This window comes from Ornithodoros turicata, chromosome 1 (assembly GCF_037126465.1).
Source record: "Ornithodoros turicata isolate Travis chromosome 1, ASM3712646v1, whole genome shotgun sequence".
Lineage (NCBI taxonomy): Eukaryota > Metazoa > Arthropoda > Arachnida > Ixodida > Argasidae > Ornithodoros > Ornithodoros turicata.
In genome coordinates, this window is record NC_088201.1 from 198,485,088 (window position 1) to 198,503,683 (window position 18,596).

The 18,596-nt window shown below is 46.6% G+C and overlaps 1 protein-coding gene across 3 annotated transcripts in view; it reads left to right on the top strand.

Annotated features, from left to right (window-relative positions):
* Positions 1-1,761: 1,761 nt before the first annotated feature.
* LOC135378933 (caspase-7-like) overlaps positions 1,762-18,596 on the top strand; it is a 201,420-nt gene continuing 184,585 nt past the window's right edge. For all 3 annotated transcript variants that reach the window (XM_064612116.1, XM_064612117.1, XM_064612118.1), the window contains exon 1: positions 1,762-1,915. In XM_064612116.1, the coding sequence (XP_064468186.1) occupies positions 1,862-1,915 (54 nt within the window). In that variant the 5' untranslated portion in view covers positions 1,762-1,861. The remainder of the gene's footprint in view (positions 1,916-18,596) is intronic.

Genomic DNA, 18,596 nt, shown 5'->3' on the forward strand with positions numbered 1-18,596 from the left:
AGGATGCGTTCACGCAAAGTAAGTAGAGGAGTGGAAGAGCTGAGTACAACTAATCTGTTTTTGAGGTGGCTGAGCTGTTTAAAAAGGGACACTGGCGACATACTTTTGTTTGTTTGTTTTTGGTGAAAAGGGCCAGGTTGTAGAGATACCGTCTGTCATGTCCGCTGCCCTTGAGATCATAGGGGCAGGGCGGCAGGCGTTATTGGGATTACTGGAGGGATTGATAGGGCAGAGACTCCAGTGAAACTGCTGTAAGTTTCCAAGCGGCGTTGTGTACAGCAGTATTCATGTTTATTTGGAAGATCAGTCAAGATTAATACAAATCACATATAGCGTGGCATCACCGATCACATGTCTGTAGGACTTCTGTGCCACTGCAGAATGGCCACACAGCGAGGTGAGGGTTCCTCCACTGTTGACTCAGCAACTGGCATTCTCCCAGATGGGTCACAGAACCATTTGTGCCATGCTTTCCCACTGATGTCCACCAATCACCAAGAAGCAGGCTTCCGCAGTCAGCCCCACGTCCAAGCCGCAGTCACAGTGCAGGTGCCCCTAGAAACAAAAGGAAGCCGTCTGCGCGGCTATATGGAGAGGTCCTGAAGTTGGAAAAACAAAAACACCAGCTGGAAATGGAAGCAATGACGGAAACAAAGATGTTTTACGAACAGGGAGTGGTGACAATGCTCCAGACGCAGAATGTTTTCTTTTTTTATACTGTATGTGTATACGATCGAATTTTTCAGAGGACGGTTAGAAAAACAGAAGGAAGAGCAAATATTTCTGTAGCTAGTACATGTTAACATGTCAGTAGACATGCTTGCAAAATGTTTAGTATGTATAGTATCACTGTGACACATTGTTTGTTTCTTTATGGGGAAGTCGATGAGCACGTCAGTCACAGGCTTGCATCAAATATTAATCGAATAAGTTTTCCGCAAATCATTTGTCTCTTGTGCATACCTGATCATCATTGCGTAGTGCTCTACTTGTTGTGAATACTTGAGTAAAATGCTGCACGCATAATGAGAGAAGCAACGCAAAGATGCCGCGTTGCTTCTGTTGCATGCGTTGCTTCTCTCTTATTCTTTGATTCCTTCTCTCACCGATCCCACTCCTTATATAAGCAATGTTTTTGTCTGCTGCTTTCGTCTGAAGAAGGTCAAGCTCTGCCCGAAAGCTCGCGTATTGAACAGTTATTCTGTCTTCGTGCTTCTTTCTTTCGTTGTTGTTATTGTGATTATCTTTCATGTGTATAACACGGCAGGGGGCCGCCTACATGAAGGACGAATTGGTTGTTCCCAACCCCAACCAGGCAGTCCCCCAAAACTAATGGAAAAACTGATGATGGTGCGAATGGTTTCGCATCATCGTCTCTACTGGTGACTTGAAAAGCAAGCTGTTTCCCCTCACCAAATGGCTGGAGCTCTTCCAGAGCACACACGAGTCTCCCTCTCAAGAGCGGCTGTTTTTCTGTGCATATCATAAGAGACACATAATTTCTCGTTCTGTGAATAGGCAGCTCAGAAACACTAGAGTTCCACATGCAGTTACATTCAAACCAACTAGAATTTGGGGAATTAATTGAATTTGTATTGACTTGTCAGAAACGCGCAGGATTCATTGCATAGTAACCTTTGGGAAATGTTTTACTTTGCTACAAGTGTTAGTGAACACGAAGTGTGCGTTTCGAACTGATTGTGACACTACACTCGCTTCATGCATTCTGGTCGAAAATTATTTTAATTGCGATGTTTTATTCCTCTGCAGCTTGTCACCTGTGTACGCTGACGAGGGAGAAGTCAAGTTGCAAGACATCAGCATACCCGAACATTATTCTCATGATGACATCTGGTACAAGATGGACAATCTGAACGCAGGAAAAAAGTGTGGAATATGTGCCATCATAAAAGTTGTGAGTTACGTGTTTGGAACATAAACATTTCCTTACATTATGTGTGTACAGAGCCGTGAAAAATGAGAAAGAGAACGATGTGGAGGCTGTCGTAGTGACATAGTGCAGTGATGTCCTCTTCGGAATTTTGTCTAATCTTGTGTGCTAAGTCCTTTGGACTCCTGTGTGCTAAGTCAGTGGTTCCAAAACTGTGAAACATTCAAAAATAAAAAAAAATGCGACGGATATGTTCGCTATTCTGCGTTACCAGGAAGCCCGTGGCTGCAGATGCGGAGGTTTCTCATAAACGCACTTACATGCAGGGTATGCAACGCTTTGGAGGCGTCACAAGAAACTCGCTTTCAAGCCTGATTTGGCACGCAAGAAGGCGAAAATCGATGTCCTGAGGTTCACTCCCTCCCTCAAAATGCCACGGCGTCTGCGTCTATCGCGGCATACACGGACGCCCTGCCTTCACGATGCACCGCGCAGTCGTGGCGCAGAGTGCAGGATCGTGTGACACTGCTGAAGTCCTCAGTTATATTAAAGGACATATCCCGGCTCTCAAGATTCAGTTTGAGAAGTACTTTCCGCAGATCGAGGACAATAAACACGACTGGACCCATTTCACATGATTTCTCTTCCCGACGGCTTTATTACAGCAGACGAAGAGCAGTTCATGGGCCTGAGTTCAGATTCAAGTTTGAGGTGCCAGTTTCCACAACAATCACTTCCCGAATTTTGTGTAGGTTTGGCCACGGAATGCCCGCTATTGACAAGAAAAGTCATTAAAATATTCCTTCCATTCGTGGCAACGTACTTATGCGTGTTTGGCTTCTCCGCTGTGCACACAAAACAAAGTGGAGGTCACACCTCAATATCATGCACGGACTGAGAGTTGCGGTGCCGAAACGCTGTCCTCGTTTCCAGAAACTATGCCCCAAAAAACAGGCTCACTTTCATGAGCAAGTATGCTTTCATGGCCGCGCAATCCTGCAGTTGCGCAAGACTTTTTTGCTCAGTGAACTCGCTCTAAATATAGCCCAAAGAACACGTCGTAGTAACGTTTTCGGCTGACGTTCATGGGCGGAGATGGGAAAACGTCCGGCATCGTGAAGAGGGAGGGAGGTCACCTCTATTTTAATGGGCTGCGGGATGGCCAAGTTTCGGAATTATTGTGCTAACGATTTCCATATGCATACGTTTTCTTGCTATGCTCATTGGCTCTGTACCTATAATGTCATGATATGTGGAGTTGAGAATTCGTGAAGAGACCTGCACGTTATGCATTACCTACCTACCGTGTCATCACCTATTGCACATATGCATATTTTAATGACATGTGGGATAAGTATTTTGCTCCAGCTATTTGTAGTTCTTTAGAAAACACATTTCTTGGTTTCCCGGCCATGCTGTTAAATCGTCGGCCAACCGAAGTCACTGCTCTAGGTTTTAACTGTCTTAGATGGGCATGTGTAGTATAGTCTACCTAGACTCACAGAGAGCTAGAGCCACAAAGAACATAACCGTTTATTCCTCGTCTCACGTTCGTCTCGTCTCACGTGCTCAGTCCACTACTTTCCTGCCTTCAAGATGGACGTATCGCGACGGAGGTTTGCGGTTTCTTTTAGGGTACCGCGGCGACCTGGGAGGGTCCTGTTCTTGCACTGGCTTCTCTGACGTAGCTGTCGTTGTGTCCGTTTGTGGCCAGGGCAAGGGCTGAATCGACTCAGAGGGTGCTGAGGTTGATCTGAGTTTAAGATGGTCAGCATGTACTCGGCGTTGCCTGGCGTTGGTTCGTCTTCATCAGCTTCATCAGCTTCCTTGTGCTCAGTTCACTACAGCATGGGCTTGGCCTCTTGGCTTCTTTGGTTTCCTTCTATGTGCATTGTGCATTAGCAAACAGCCGTTATGCATTGCTAACACCGGAAACAAGTGACACGTGAACATTTCTTTGGCATGACATCGTTTGGAAGTTGCACTTCCTTGTGCTGACCTTGCCTTTTATGAGCTGCCAGCGATTTGTGATTAGCCGAGCGATGTTGTCGGGGAATGCGACGGGGCTACACTCTCGGCTGTTAGGAAGATTTCATCTGAGCATTCAAGTGTTACCATTAGAAGTTACCAATAGTGCAAATTGTGCGAAGCTTTTGACTCGCAGCGATTGATTGCCGTACGTAGTAAGTTCCACACGCGAAGGCAACGAATTTACTCCAGGGATTTCGTCCATGAATATTATCATAGGCAAAGGCGCGACTCCAGAGGCGATCTGGAGTCCCGGTATGTAATCGTCTGAAGCTAGATGTCGTACACACAAATTTTCAAAGTGCTCCCGAGGACCAAGGCAAAAAAAAAAAAAAAAAAAAGAAAGAGCAATATGGAGGTAAGTCGAGGTTTAAGTTCATGCTTATGAAAAATATAGCTCCTACAGCAGAACAGTCGCGTTAAGACTATTGCGATATGAAAATAGGAGGCCTCATAAATCCATTGTGCAGCTGTCTGTTAGTTACTGCGCTCCGTATCAAGGGTGACAACACAATAGTATTAAGAATCTAACTTGAGAATACCACAGGCGGACGCTGAAGGTTGAATGAAGCTGGGTCTGCCTAGCCATCAGGTGCATGAAGAAATTGCGGACACCTCACATGCAGTCCAGCTGCCATAGTACGCTAAATGCGTACAATCTACAATATTTGTCCTTGCACTTGGTGCAATTACTGTCGCGACTAAAGCCACATTATTTACGTTGTAGAGGGTCTACTGCACAAACTATTTTGGGCGTACTACATATGTTCACTAGGAAAAATACCTAAGTGGTACAGTGTTGTCTTCTATCAGAAGTACATAATCTTGCTGCAAAAAATAGTTTAATTACGTTTAAAAATAGTTATTAAGTAATTATGGCTATCCATTTCCTGTCACTAAACTATCTTTCTTTACTGCAGTAGTGAACAACCATGAGGACATCATGCAACACAGGGGTCATCTCATCTTCTCATGACGAATCAGTTGTTTCATAAATGGTTCATGTATTCAAGTTCATAGAGCTTCAAGAAGTAATTCACGAAAAAGCCAATCCTTCGGTGCCAGCGCCAGAGGTTGACATCGACCCCCTGTTACCGGTCAGGGATGTTACATTTTAGGCACTCATTGACTTGTCGTGAATTACTGCTTGACTTAGTCCCTTAAGCTCTTGGAGGCTGTATGTGTATGTTTGTCCGTAGATGGAGCCCGCCACAGCTCATTTGTCTGTCGATTACTGTTCAGGCTTGTGTCGTGTTTGTCTCTTTGTGCTGTCATGCCCATGAGTTGCGAACACGTCTTCCTAAAGTGTACTTAGCCTAATCGCATGTGGTGCGTAGATGAGGCAACGTTACGTTTGTACACGTGCTATAGGCGAGAGAAGCTATGAAAACTCGAAAGGAAGGAGAAGAGAAGAGAATGGGTCACTTCCTTTAGATTGGTGATATCGGGTACTGCGTGACCAGCTTGATGAGCATTATTCATACTGCTCCATCGCGTTCACATGGCATTTTTCTTTTTAGACGAGTTATTGCTCGTACAAATGGCATTCTAAATGCCGTCATACCTCCGACGTATGAGTCTCCGAAGTATGAGTATAAAGGAGTCATTTTTTTTTATAAATATGGTACGCTGCACTGAAAGAAGACTTGGCGCGTAATGTTTGTAAGGGTCCAAAGATATAAGCCTATTTTTGTTTCCTCGTTAATTAATCGTTATCTGAAATTAATGAATGCTTTAAACTGCAGGACTATAGCAAAACTGCCAATGGCGTAGTTTGTAGAGGGGGTATTCGATTCTCTTTTTCCCCGGTCTCAAAAAAGAATAAAAAAATTGAAAACAAGAAAACGCGCTGAGTTTTGCGAACGACGGCAGCACAAAACGTTAGGGTTGTCAATCGGGATATCCGGATCTGAAAATCCCGGGATCCCGGCCAACTTTTGGACGTCCGAAGCCTCGTGATTTCTTCCGGGAAATCCCGGAATTTCGTGAGCGCAAATATTACAAGCAAATCAGACCCGTGTAAGCCATCAGGTATAGACTCACTTCTTCGTAACGAAATGAAATTTTTTTATGACTGGAGGTGGCAGAGGACCGCTGCATACACGTGCGTACAGGTATTTGGTGAACGGCCCTTCAGTTCCGCACCTTCACGAACCTTCAGTTCCGCACGAACCTTCAGTTCTGCACCCAGTATTTGCACAGTAGTTCGCTCCGAAATGGGGTACTCCACCCTCACCGTTCTGTGCTTTCTCACGTCGTGTTTCAATCATTGTACAACGTGATAAGCAAGCTGCGGCTGTGCTCTAAACCATTTAATGTTTCGTTCCTTTCCATTCGTTTCTTTTTTTCATTTTGTTGTTGCTGTTCTTCATTCAAGTGGAATGTTACACCTGTGTGAGGAATTATAAAGTAATATTTCCTGTTTACCCCAAGCAGAACAATGTACTGAAAGTCCAGTGCAGCAGAGGTGGCTAGTATGTGTCTTATCAATGTTCTTCAGTTTCACAAATCTGTTCAAGGCCTTCCACCTACCCGTCCACCCCTATAGCACTCGACTTTCAGTACATTGTGCTGCTTGGGACTTCAATGTAGCGGGACTCGCCTTCTTTTCACGTGAAGCAGTAGAATTGAGATGACTAAAAAGGAGCGGCATTATTATAGAAAAAAAATAAGCATTTCGCCGTCACTATTTTACCAATGTGGTTACACTGCGAATTCTCGAGCGTTTTCCTTCAGGAAAGGTTGAATTAACAAAACACACATGAACTTCGCAGAATGCGCCGATATAGTCACAGTAGAGTCCTGCACGGCCCGCGGCACCTGCGGGTGGCCCGCACGTTGCTGCCGGTGTAGGTTTTTCGTGTAGCGGGTAGCGGCGGGTCGGGGCGAGGAGTCATTGTTGAGTGCGGAGCAGGGCAGTGGTCCGGTGCCGTCGATGCATTTTACCAAAACGCTATTAGAAAGTCACACTGAGTCCCTCAATTCGTTCGGCCGTCTGTGCTGCAGCACTCGAAACATGAAGGAAAACGTTGCTGACAAGGGCGGATCAAACGCTCACACTGTTAGTGTACAACAGCTCCTGTGTGTCCCTTTTTGTCCATGTCTTGTTCCGTAGCACCATGCCTGAAGCCAGAAACCAACACACATTTGCACCTTTTTCCCTACAAGAAACCATGCACACAGACATATATAATCATCACCAGGGAGTACTTTAAGTTTACTCATCAACGTTCATCGGGTAGCGGGCGGGTGCGGTGAGCTTTTGGAAAAAAATATGCGAGCTGCGTGCGAACCGGGTCTCAGTTTGTAACGGGACGTGGGTTGCGTGTGGGCTGCAGATTTGAACCTGCGGGTAGGGTCGGATGCGGGTCAGATAATGCTCACCCGCGGAGGACTATACTTGGAAGCGCCATCTGAACTCGTCACAATCCGAATCCTGTCCCGGAGTCCCGGAATGAACCTCACCATGAGCGACATCGGCTGTGTTGTACTGCTACACCACTCTCGACTGTGTCCTTCCACAATACCCGAATAATTTAGAACTATGAAGGAATCAACCCAGACCAAGTTGTTTAGGAACGACATTCAGCATGTTAGTTTCTTTGCCCTACACATCGACAGCTGAACAGCCCAGCCACAAAACATGTCGCCATTCACAATCGCATTGTAGTTTATCCTAATATTTTCGGCCAGTCATTGCCTTGTGCAAACGTACACACTGGAAGACTCTGGAAGCACACAATTACTAGTATATGATAGCCACAATGAAACGCAAGGAGCCAAGGACAGAGTTTTGACGCCCTGTGGAAACTTGGCAATGCATTGTAGGAATGTGGCCGGTCCCCAAATTTCCACAGCACGGAGATCACACCTGCGCTTAACCAAGAAGTATGTTAAAAAACTCAAAAAGTTTGTCATCAAAGAGCTCGTTACAGAGGGCGTGAAAGAAAAAGGTTTGGAGCTGCCAGCTGATCTTAAGAAATTAATGGTTTTATTTCGCGCTTCCCACACACCTAAAGTATAACCGGTACGGCACGAGGGTGTCGACGTCTGTGGAACAACAGGAGCTCTACCCTTGCAGAGCAGAGGTCACTGAGAACGGCCGAGCCAACGCCACTTAGATAAAGAAAGCCTGCGCATTGCCTCCTCTCCCCTCCCTCGCTATGTGGACATATAAAGCCAGAATTCGTCTGCTATTACGATTCACCGTTCTGCGAATTCAAGAACTCGCAAATGATTGCACATCACCTGTAACCAGCAGACCTAAATATTTAGACAAAAAGCGCGAGTGCAATCAGTTTTGAGAAAGACTGAGACCGTTTGGCGCTTTATTTCCAAGTTTTACCATTTTGTACGCGGGGACTTTCAATGACAACTCGCAGACGACGGTGGTTCTTCTCCATGGCCACAACCGCTGAAACCACGTGCGTGACTGGCTGCGGCCGTTGAAAACACGATCCTGACTGGCTGACCCTTGATTGTTACGTCACGTCAACGAGCGCACAGGCTTTCTGCATCTAGGTGGTGTTGCCCGAGGGAGCGGACGAGGTGAGAGTGACGGCCCACGTTACGGACTCGCTGGGAGGCTTAGAGACTCTGTCTGGCGCCGATAGGGACGTTCGCCTAGAGTTTGGCAGCGCGACACCCGCGGTGCCTCTCTCTCCTGATGGTACTGGGAGGAAAAGTTTCAGAGTGGACTCGACAGACGAAGAATACATTACATTACATGCGCGAATAGACTATATGCGCTGTGCACGGTATTGCACTTGTTTCGGTGCAATATCTGAGAATGTACGGCCCGGGGAACGATAAAAATAAAAGCCTAAATCACGTCACTGTTATTAAATGCACGAACTGCAAAAAAGACACCGGAGCGCACCTGTATTATACCTGTTTTTATTCTCTTTTTTTTTTACATTCAAACTGAAGCTGATGGATGTGTGATTCTGCAAGCTTATAAACTTGAGCTGTTCTGCCTTTGTATCTTCTTCGTGCCCCACGCTCAGGTTCTTTTTTCATAAATTTCGTCCAGCAGCTCGCCTGTGTCTACGCCATTTTGTCATACACGTAGAGCTATGTCTCGGTTGCCTAGTACTATGTGAAAATCATCAGTAATGGGGATTATGCATTTATTTTTTAAATTATTAATTACATATTGTACAGATATAGGTGGAACAAATTCCTAAATAGCGAGTGCTTGGCAAGCATAGAAGTATAAGATGTCGCGAGTGCATGTGATCCCCAAAATCATCATACCCACGCAGGATCCAGTGGGAGTCATTGCAATTGGTACTTGGATTATGAAAGTTGTGTTGTACTTGAGACATGTCTCTCATTAAGTTAGGTCTCATTCACACTGTGTCAAAAGTGTCTCAAAGTTAATAATCTCAGCCGCAGGGGCATCTAACTTCTTCTTCTGATGACTGTTGTGATCTGACTCCCATATTCCTCTCTTCCCAAACAGTCACGGATATCTGAAAAGTGGTAGCTTTGGTTGGAGTAAGCAAAGGGGGAAAAGAAAGAATGTGACGCCCATAAAAAGAGCCAACTACTGGCTGCTGACAAACATTCGTAGCGCTCGTTCCATTCATTTCAGGTTTCGCTCAGTGCTAGTACAGCTACGGTACCTGGGAGGCACATTTTACCCGTATTTCGAGACTGTCTGATAATATTCTGCCTTGCGCCGAAAACGCGCGCTGTTGACGGTTTCCCTTCTTCCGACTTGATGGGGAAACAGTCCTCGGTCACTTATACCTTATTCAAAAACGTAACACAACTTGGTCATTCTGACACAGCACATACCATGTGCGCGATGAGAGAACACGCTACTTTGGAAAACTTAGCACAGTCGCCACAAGTGGCGCTGACTGCCGTAAACAGGAGCGCCCTCTTGCCCTGCTGAACAGCCCTATGAGCGGACGGGGGCGATGATGCGTGAAGGTGGGTGATCTTGGAAGGCGGGCTTAAGACGGTGAATGGAGGCCGACTGGGTTGTACAAAGAACGTCGATAATGAAGGTCTTGGGACCTCGTCGGATCACTTTATAGGGTCCAGAATAGGGAGGCTCTAGAGAGCGGCCAATGCGACACTTTCGCAAAAAAATGTGTGCCGATGAGTGCAGGCTGGGCTGTACGAATGAGGACCGTGAAGCTGAGGCGCGGGTCGGCGTGAACCGGATGGCCGCAAAAGGTCGGCGAACGCATGTGAGAAAAGAAGAAGCATTCTCGGCAGAGACGGCTGGCGTGAAGTCGAGGAGGAGAGCCGTACACCAACTAAGCCGAAGAGCAGGCGAGGTTGGGCTTCACGGCGGAACGTATGCCGAGGAAGACGACGGGCAGCATATCGGCACATCAGGTGCGCTTGTCGTGAGCCATGATGGCCTGCTCCATGTGCCGATGAAAGCGCTCGACCAATTGCTGTAAGCCGAAGTTCGGATACCCGTGCTACCCACAAAGAGAGTTAAAGCCTTGAAGAGGCGACTTTTGAATTTTGGGCCCTTGTCCTTCACAACCTCTTGAGGGACGCCAGAGCGGGAAATCCGTGTTCCGAGGAATGTGCGCGACGGTATCTGCGGTGGCGTCAGCTATGGGCGCCGCTTCAGGTCATCGCGTAAATCAATCTACGCACGTCAGTAGGTAGCGTGCCCACGATGTTCAGGTGTACCCTTGAGAAACGGTCCGTGCGAGATAGAAGAGTGCCAAGGGGCGTGACAGTGTGGCGATGACATTTCGAGAGCTGACACGGTGTACAGGCGCGCACCCAGAGACGGATGTCCTTTCGCGCACCCGGACATATGGAACGCCGAAGAATCATAATGGTGGAGGCACACACACACACAAGGGTGGGCTAAGAAATGAGCGCTGTCGAAGAAAGGGACGAAGGGCACAGGACAGGACTGGTGTGCGGCTCCGGAGGATCGAGTACCGATATTGCGCAGCCAGGAAAGTGACGTCTCTCAGCTTGCGGCTGGTCTTCTGCGAGACAGCAGGGTGCTGCATCTCGGGATCGTTTGTTTTTCTTGAGCAAGACGAGTAAATGTAAGAACTGCAGGCTGCCGGACCGACCGCTTCAACCCGGCTGATTGTGTCGGCAATGATGTTGGTAGTACCCTTAATGTGTCGAATGTCGGTGGAAACCTCGGTAATGTACGCTAAGTGGCGAGTTTCGTGCGGGCAGTACCTCTAACTAGCTGAGGTGAAAGCGTCGACCAGGGTGCTATGGTCAGTCCAGGTCACAAACCTCAGAACCTTCAAGAAGTGCCTGAAATGCCGGACAGCGGAATATGCGACGAGAGGTTCCCTAGCGGGATTCCGTAACGGAAGGCTTCCGGGATAAGAAGGCGAGTGTGGCTACAACGCCGTCCAACACTTGCTGGAGAGCCGCTCCGATGGAGTTGGAGGTGTCCACGAGAAGCGATGTGGGAAGGGTTCGGGTGAGGGAAACTCTTCCTTTTCCACCAGCGAAAAAGAGAGACGAACAAAAATACGACCCTTATCTCCGGCTGCCTTGTCCACCAACCCTGACTGAGCAATTTCTTTTTCTGTTTGTGGACCACCAATCACGTCGATCTTAAGCTGAGTTACAGTGGATATGTGGTCCAGGTATCCAACGAATTCCATTGCACGTTTAAAAGTGAGACGCCACTAATTAACGAAGTGTCGCGTTTTGCCCCACGAGTGTCGCCCTGTTAAAAACATTCCCTCTTAAAAACGGGAGGAGCGAATCTCTTGAAAGTTTGTGGAAGGTTAGACGGATAACCAACGGTAATAACTAAACGCGTAGCTTAATACAGGCCGCATCAGTGCTTGAACTACACTGTACCGAAAAAAGTACTGTGCCAAAATTCGTGTAGTTTCGACCGCTGTGTTATTTACCAAGGCTCAGTTCACTTTTTTTCGTCTCTGCTTGGGGCACACCAAAATCGTCGTCTTTATGTTAAGTAGCAGGGTACATGTGGACGCCGACGTAACCGGAATATCTAATCTCTATCACCGCACGTTTAAAAACAAGGTGGCACTAAGAGGCAAATTGCCGCGTTTTGCCCCGCTGTCCCCTATATTTTATTTGTAAAGGAGGGTTAAAGGGACTACGAAATTTCCCGAAGCCCCATTTTTTTTTTTTCTGGAAACGGTTCTTCCCGCCGATGAACTAATATGCCTAAAATTTTTCAGGGCGAAATCGCTCCACTGTGTGAGAAGCGTGCGCTTCAAGTTTCTCTCCCGTATTCCCTTCTCCCGCACGTATTCTCCTGTAGATCGAGCAACAGTGCCGTGCTGCTGGCCCCCGTTACGTCACCGGTATTCCGCAATGCCAAGCAACGCTGGTGCTGTGGTTCGGAGTTCTTGATCCCGAAACCCCTTAATTTCAGCATAATTTCACGTCCCGAAATCCCGGGATTTCTCAAGGCCAAATTGCGGGATTTCGGGATTATAAATTTTGGCTTTATTGGCAACAAATATTCGATGGTACGAGTGAAAGAGAAGGAACGGTGTCCAACCGACTTTTTGTTCCAAGCAACACTTCCCCGAAAAATATTATTTGCAATCCGAAACGAACCAACCTAGTCGTCCACGACACTTTACAACGACATTAGCTGCTGACTCATCTGAACTACGGAAGCCATAGCGGAAAACAGCCCTCAAGTAGCATGAAACTCCCACGAAATCAGAAGGAGTCTTCCAATCCTACAACAAGAAATATTGCAGAATCTCTCTCTCTCCGCAGGATCTCTCTTTTTTTTTTGTGCTTTTGACCCTCACGAATACGCATATTTGAAACGTCAAATGTCAAATATAATGAGGGGAAAAAAGTCATTACAGAAACAAGTAAATGACACTAGACGTGTTTGAAATTCAAAATTACAGATTAACATGGCTTCTATGGCTGCACGCAGTGTCCTCTGACGCTGTCGCATCGTTCCTTGAGTATATATATATATATATATATATATATTTATAGATAAAAATAAAGCTATTCAATAAGGGTCAGAAGTGGAGACAGTGCTTCTACAGGACAAAGTATAAAATTTTATACCTTTTATACCTTGTCCTGTAGAAGCACTGTCTCCACATCTGATCCTTATTGAATATCTTTATTTATTTTTGGTCGTCAACCGCATTCCTTTATTTCAACTTCTATATATATATATAAACAGCAAAAGATGAAAAACAGCCGCGACGTGGATTATGAGCGAAAGGAAAGGGGACACAGCGACGGATTTGAGGTGTTAATAGAATACAAACAAAGGTTTTTTTTACATAATTAAAACATTATTTAGGAAAATGGGGAAGTGTCGACGTTTCGGAGGGAAGCTCCTCCTTCTTCGGGACAGAAGAGGCAACAAGACTGTCCAAAGCCTTTATGGGTTCAGCTTGCTGACGTAATCTTGTGTATTCGCGCCACCTGGCGTTCGTCGATGAGTCACGTTCTGGAAGGTTCGTTTGTCGTGTCCGGTGTGGTGTCACTGCCCTGACGTTCCGGGATCTTCTGAAGTCAGAGCTGGGGGTCATCGTCTTTCTCCCAAAGGCGTCGTCCGTGGTGAAATCATTATCTGGGAGTCCGGGGTTTAGGTCATCGTATCTGGGGGCCTTAGGTGGCCTCCTCGGGAAGTCGTTGTTTGGGGCGTTGTTGTTCTCGTGGCCCTGTTGCTTCATCAATAGTCCATGTAAGGCCAAGTCATCTATCGGGTTTTTCCGTAGCATTGTCCGTAGTGCGGGGATGTCCTCCAGCCATATCTGAAAGAGAAGAAGAACAGGGCGACACGGATGATAGCTAATTGTTTAAGTTTCTAACTGTTGACAGTACACCGGGATCTTCATTGATTGCGGATTTAAACTTATAAATCAAATATGACTCGCGTTCTTCCCTGCATCTGTCAGAATTGAAATTTGATTCAAGAATAAAAAGGGAGACGTCATTTATTGAGTGTCCGGGCTGTTTAAAATGGCGGGAAACAGGAAGCTTCGGCTTCTTGCTAACGTCTGATCTGTGGTTATTAAACCTGATCCTGAAGGATGTTTTACTTTGTCCCACATACTGACATTCAAATGCTTTACACTGAATGACGTAGATGATGTTAGGGGAATTACAGTCAAAATCTCCGTTGATTTTGATGGAAAAATTCGAATTTGTACTTTTGACAATCTGGGTACTTTGCATTAACTTGCAGATTTGACATCTGCTGCCGCCACAAGGGCGACAGCCGGTCAGAGAAGCGTCCGGTTTGTTAACTTTTGACCTAACCAGGCAATCCTGTAGGTTCCGAGCGCGTCTGTACGTAATGCGTGGCGGTTCGGGAAATATCTGCCCCATTCGCTCCGACTGGAGAAGGATACTGTGGTGGCGGCGGAGTATACCGTTAATATTTGGAGCATTCCCGCCGAAAGTTACAACGAGGTTGACGCCGTCGTTGTCCGATGGTCTAGTGCGTTTTTCGAATAAGGTTCGGCGATCGATATTGCGGGCTTTGTCTAGGGCATTCGCAACTAGGCTTGTAGGAAATTTGCGGTTGACAAACGCGCGTTTCAGTTGATCAAGATTTCTGTCTAGGTTTTCGTTGTTGGAGCAGATACGTCTATACCGTAGCGCCTGGCTGTAAGGTATAGCGAGTTTAGTGTGGCGCGGGTGGCAGCTGTTAAAGAAAGATACTGTTGGGAGTCAGTAGGTTTGCGGTAGAGGTCAGTGGAGATGACCCCGTCGGTTAATGTAACTTGCACGTCGAGGAAGTTAACTGTTACAGTGGAATATGAATGAGTAAATTTGATGGAAAGGTAGACTTGGTTGATGTCGTTAATAAATTCATTCAGGTCATCCTCTGAATGCGGCCACATCATGAAAATGTTATCAAGGAAGCGCTTGTAGAAGGTTGGCTTTTTCTCACGTTTGGAGAAAAAACCTTCTTCTAGGGACCCCATAAAAATGTTGGCATAACTCGGCGCCATCTTAGTGCCCATGGCCGTTCCGTTAACTTGTAAGTAGTGCTTGCCATCGAATTCAAAGTTATTGTTTTTGAGAATTAGATTGAGAAAAGTGGAAAGAACAATGGGGTGAAATGCATGACATGAGTATATTTGGAATGCCTCCTCTGCTGCGAGGATGCCGTTGTCGTGCGGGATGTTTGTGTAGAGGGAGGACACGTCTAGTGCAACTGATATGCTGGAAGGAGAAGGTTCACACTCCATTAGTAATTCGAGAAAATGGTTTGTGTCCTTAATGTAAGAAGGCAGTTGCGGAGGTATATCCTTCAGTAGGTAGTCAACAAAGCTAGATAGTTTCTAGGTAGCAGTCCCATTGCATGACACTATTGGGCGGCCTGGGTTTCCGGGTTTGTGAATTTTTGGAAGCATGTAGAACGTGCCTGGTCTGGTATCCTTAGGAAGCAAGTAATCGTATACGGTGCCGTCTTTGATTTTCTTAGCTTTAAGATCTTTTAGGTGCTTAACAATATCGGCGGTAATTTGCGCAGTAGGATCAGGCTCGAGGGCTTTGTAAAATGCTGTGCAAGCTAGCTGGCGTAGGCCTTCCTCTATATAGTCTTTCTTGTCCATTACTACAATTGCACCGCCTTTATCCGCACGCTTAATTACTAAGTCGCTTCGGTTCTGGAGGTTAGAAAGACTGCGTTGTTCAGCCGGTGTTAAATTCGCCTTTGTCCTACGGCTAGGTGGGTTGTTGTGCGCATTGCTAATGTCGTTGTGAACTGCTCGTATGTACATATCTAGAGCGTTATCGCGGTTGGCTTCCGGAATAAAGTTAGAGGGTTGTTGAAATGGTTGGACGTCTCCTTGAGGTTTCTCGTGAAAATATTATTTGAGGCGCATACGTCGTGCGAAGTTGTCCAAGTCTAAATGGAGCTGGTATTCATTTGGCTTTCCGTAATTGGGACAGAACGAGAGGCCCCGACTAAGTAATGAAATATCCGAATCAGTAGGGGAGTGAGAGGACAAGTTTAAGACACTGGAGGACTGCGCGGGTTCAGCTTCAGTCGAAGAGGAAGGTATCGTGGAAGCGCGTTCTAGATTAGAGACAACTTGGGGGGTAGGCGCGTCATTAGTTGATTGAATACAGTTTGCAGGTTCCGAGATCTGTTCTGTGGTTCCGAAACTTGGCACAATGTCGGGGTTAACGTTGTCCCTGAGTAGCTTTCTACGTTTGGTGCTGAGGAGTGTTTCTGCCCTATCTTTTGCGAACTTATCCAGATCCGACTGGTGGGCTTCGGTTAGGGAGGTTCTATTACGGATGTCTTCAACCTCTCCAGAGACCTGGCGTAGGGAGTCCTCACAATGATCAATTAAAACGTCCACTAAAGCGCAGGAAGCGTTGTTTAAGATTCCCTCCCACTTACCTTGATGTGCTGATTTAAGGTGGAACGTTGGCCTGACTTTTATAGCAAGTCCTCTGGGGATTTTGTTCTGTTCTTTGTAAGATTTTAACGCGGTATGATGGGAGTAATATCGAGCGGATTTGTCGGCTAATTTTTGAAGTTTCAAGAATCCTTGCGTGCTAGGTGAAGGCCGGCGACTCGAATGGGAATGGGTACTCTCACCGGCGGTTAGTCATTCTCGTCGAGATGCCCTTGCCGTCCGTTCTCGTCGTCGTTGTCCCATGATGTCGGCTTCCTCTATGGTGGGCCACGTACGATCCGGGATAGCAGGTGTGTCAGGCCGGCGCTGTGGCAGTCGTCGTAGTAGCCGGGGCACCAGGTCCTGCAGGTTGCGGCTCATCATCCATACCCCGCTGAAGTTCGGGTGAAGGCCGTCAGCTGCAAGCACCCGGGCTGGTCGTCGCTTGTGGAATAGGTGGTCCAGGTAGCACAGGTCGTGCGAGTTCCGGCAGAGCTTCACTAGTAGGCGGTTGAAGACTGTGACTCGCGGGTTACACTGGTACTCCCTCCTCCTGTTAACATAGGGCAAACGTCTGTTATGTGATCTTGGGAGTATCAGTGTGCACACAGCGGTTTCTATTCCGCCTCTGGCCCTGATTCTTTCCAGGAGTCGTTGATAGTCCGAGAAGGCCTGCTGCGGGTCCGGGTACGGCATATCGTTGGTCCCGCAGTGCAAGACCACGAACGCTTGGCGGTAGGTCGTCCACCTCCTCGAGAAAGTCCAGAATCCGCCCTCCACTTCGAGAGACGAACATGGTGGGCATCCGTCGGCATCCGGAGTTGAAGTGCTGAAAAAGATACTTGGTTTGTGAGTCCCCAAGAATAGCCGATCTGGTATAGACGTATCTGTTCCAACAACGAAAACTTAGACAGAAATCTTGATCAACTGAAACGCGCGTTTGTCAACCGCAAATTTCCTACAAGCCTAGTTGAGAATGCCCTAGACAAAGCCCGCAATATCGATCGCCGAACCCTATTCGAAAAACGCACTAGTCCATCGGACAACGACGGCGTCAACCTCGTTGTAACTTTCGGCGGGAATGCTCCAAATATTAACGGTATACTCCTCCGCCACCACAGTATCCTTCTCCAGTCGGAGCGGATGAGGCAGATATTTCCCGAACCGCCACGCGCTACGTACAGACGCGCTCGGAACCTACAGGATTGCCTGGTTAGGTCAAAAGTTAACAAACCGGACGCTCTCTGACCGGCTGTCGCCCTTGTGGCGGCAGCAGATATCAAATCTGCAAGCTAATGCAAAGTACCCAGATTGTCAAAAGTACAAATTCGAATTTTTCCATCAAAATCAACGGAGATTTTGACTGTAATTCCCCTAACGTCATCTACGTCATTCAGTGTAAAGCATGTGAATGTCAGTATGTGGGACAAAGTAAAACATCCTTCAGGATCAGGTTTAATAACCACAGATCAGACGTTAGCAACAAGCCGAAGCATACTCAATAAATGACGTCTCCCTTTTTACTCTTGAATCAAATTTCAATTCTGACAGATGCAGGGAACAACGCGAGTCGCTTCACGTATAGCATATGTTTGTAACTCAAACGTCGCCATGCCAGTACTGGACAGGCCGAAACAGCTGTCCAAACCAAGAACAAAGAACAGAAAAAGAAGAAAAAAGGAAAAGAGGGAGAAATAGGGATGCGTGGCTGGAGCGAAGCCACTGAGTGGAGCTGTAAAAATAACACCGACGCATGTTTCCCGCGTTGTTGTTTTCTTTCGTTTCTTTTCTTTTTTTCAGAACCAAACGAAACGAAATATTCCATCTTTTGTAGATTCTTTGCACAACATTTTATTGTGGTGTACGCCAACCTGTGTGAAGCTCATAGAAGCAGAAAGTATCGCAACAACTCCTGTTTGCTATTTTATCTATCCATTATAGCCCCTAATAGATATACACGTGAGAATCTACCGTTTACCCTATATTACCCTCATCGTGGTTTAAGACAACTGGTCATGTAAAAATGTGTAGTGTATTTTTCACACGAGTAATGTGATTTCTGTTTGCATATCACCAAAACCCTCGAGACTAGGGAGCTACGCAAACAGACGCACGCGGACACTGTCCGGCTGTTTTCGTAGTTCCCTAGCCTCAGGTTTTAGAAATATGAATTATAATCTCCAGCTCGCTTACTCTTTAGCAATTCTTTCATTGTGATTTTTGTGTAACGTTCGTTGTTGGCTCTTTGTTCTAGCAGAGCTTTAATTTATAACCGAATATATCTGACTTTATGCCTTCCTGATGGTTTATGTGGATGACACTTACAAAATTTCACG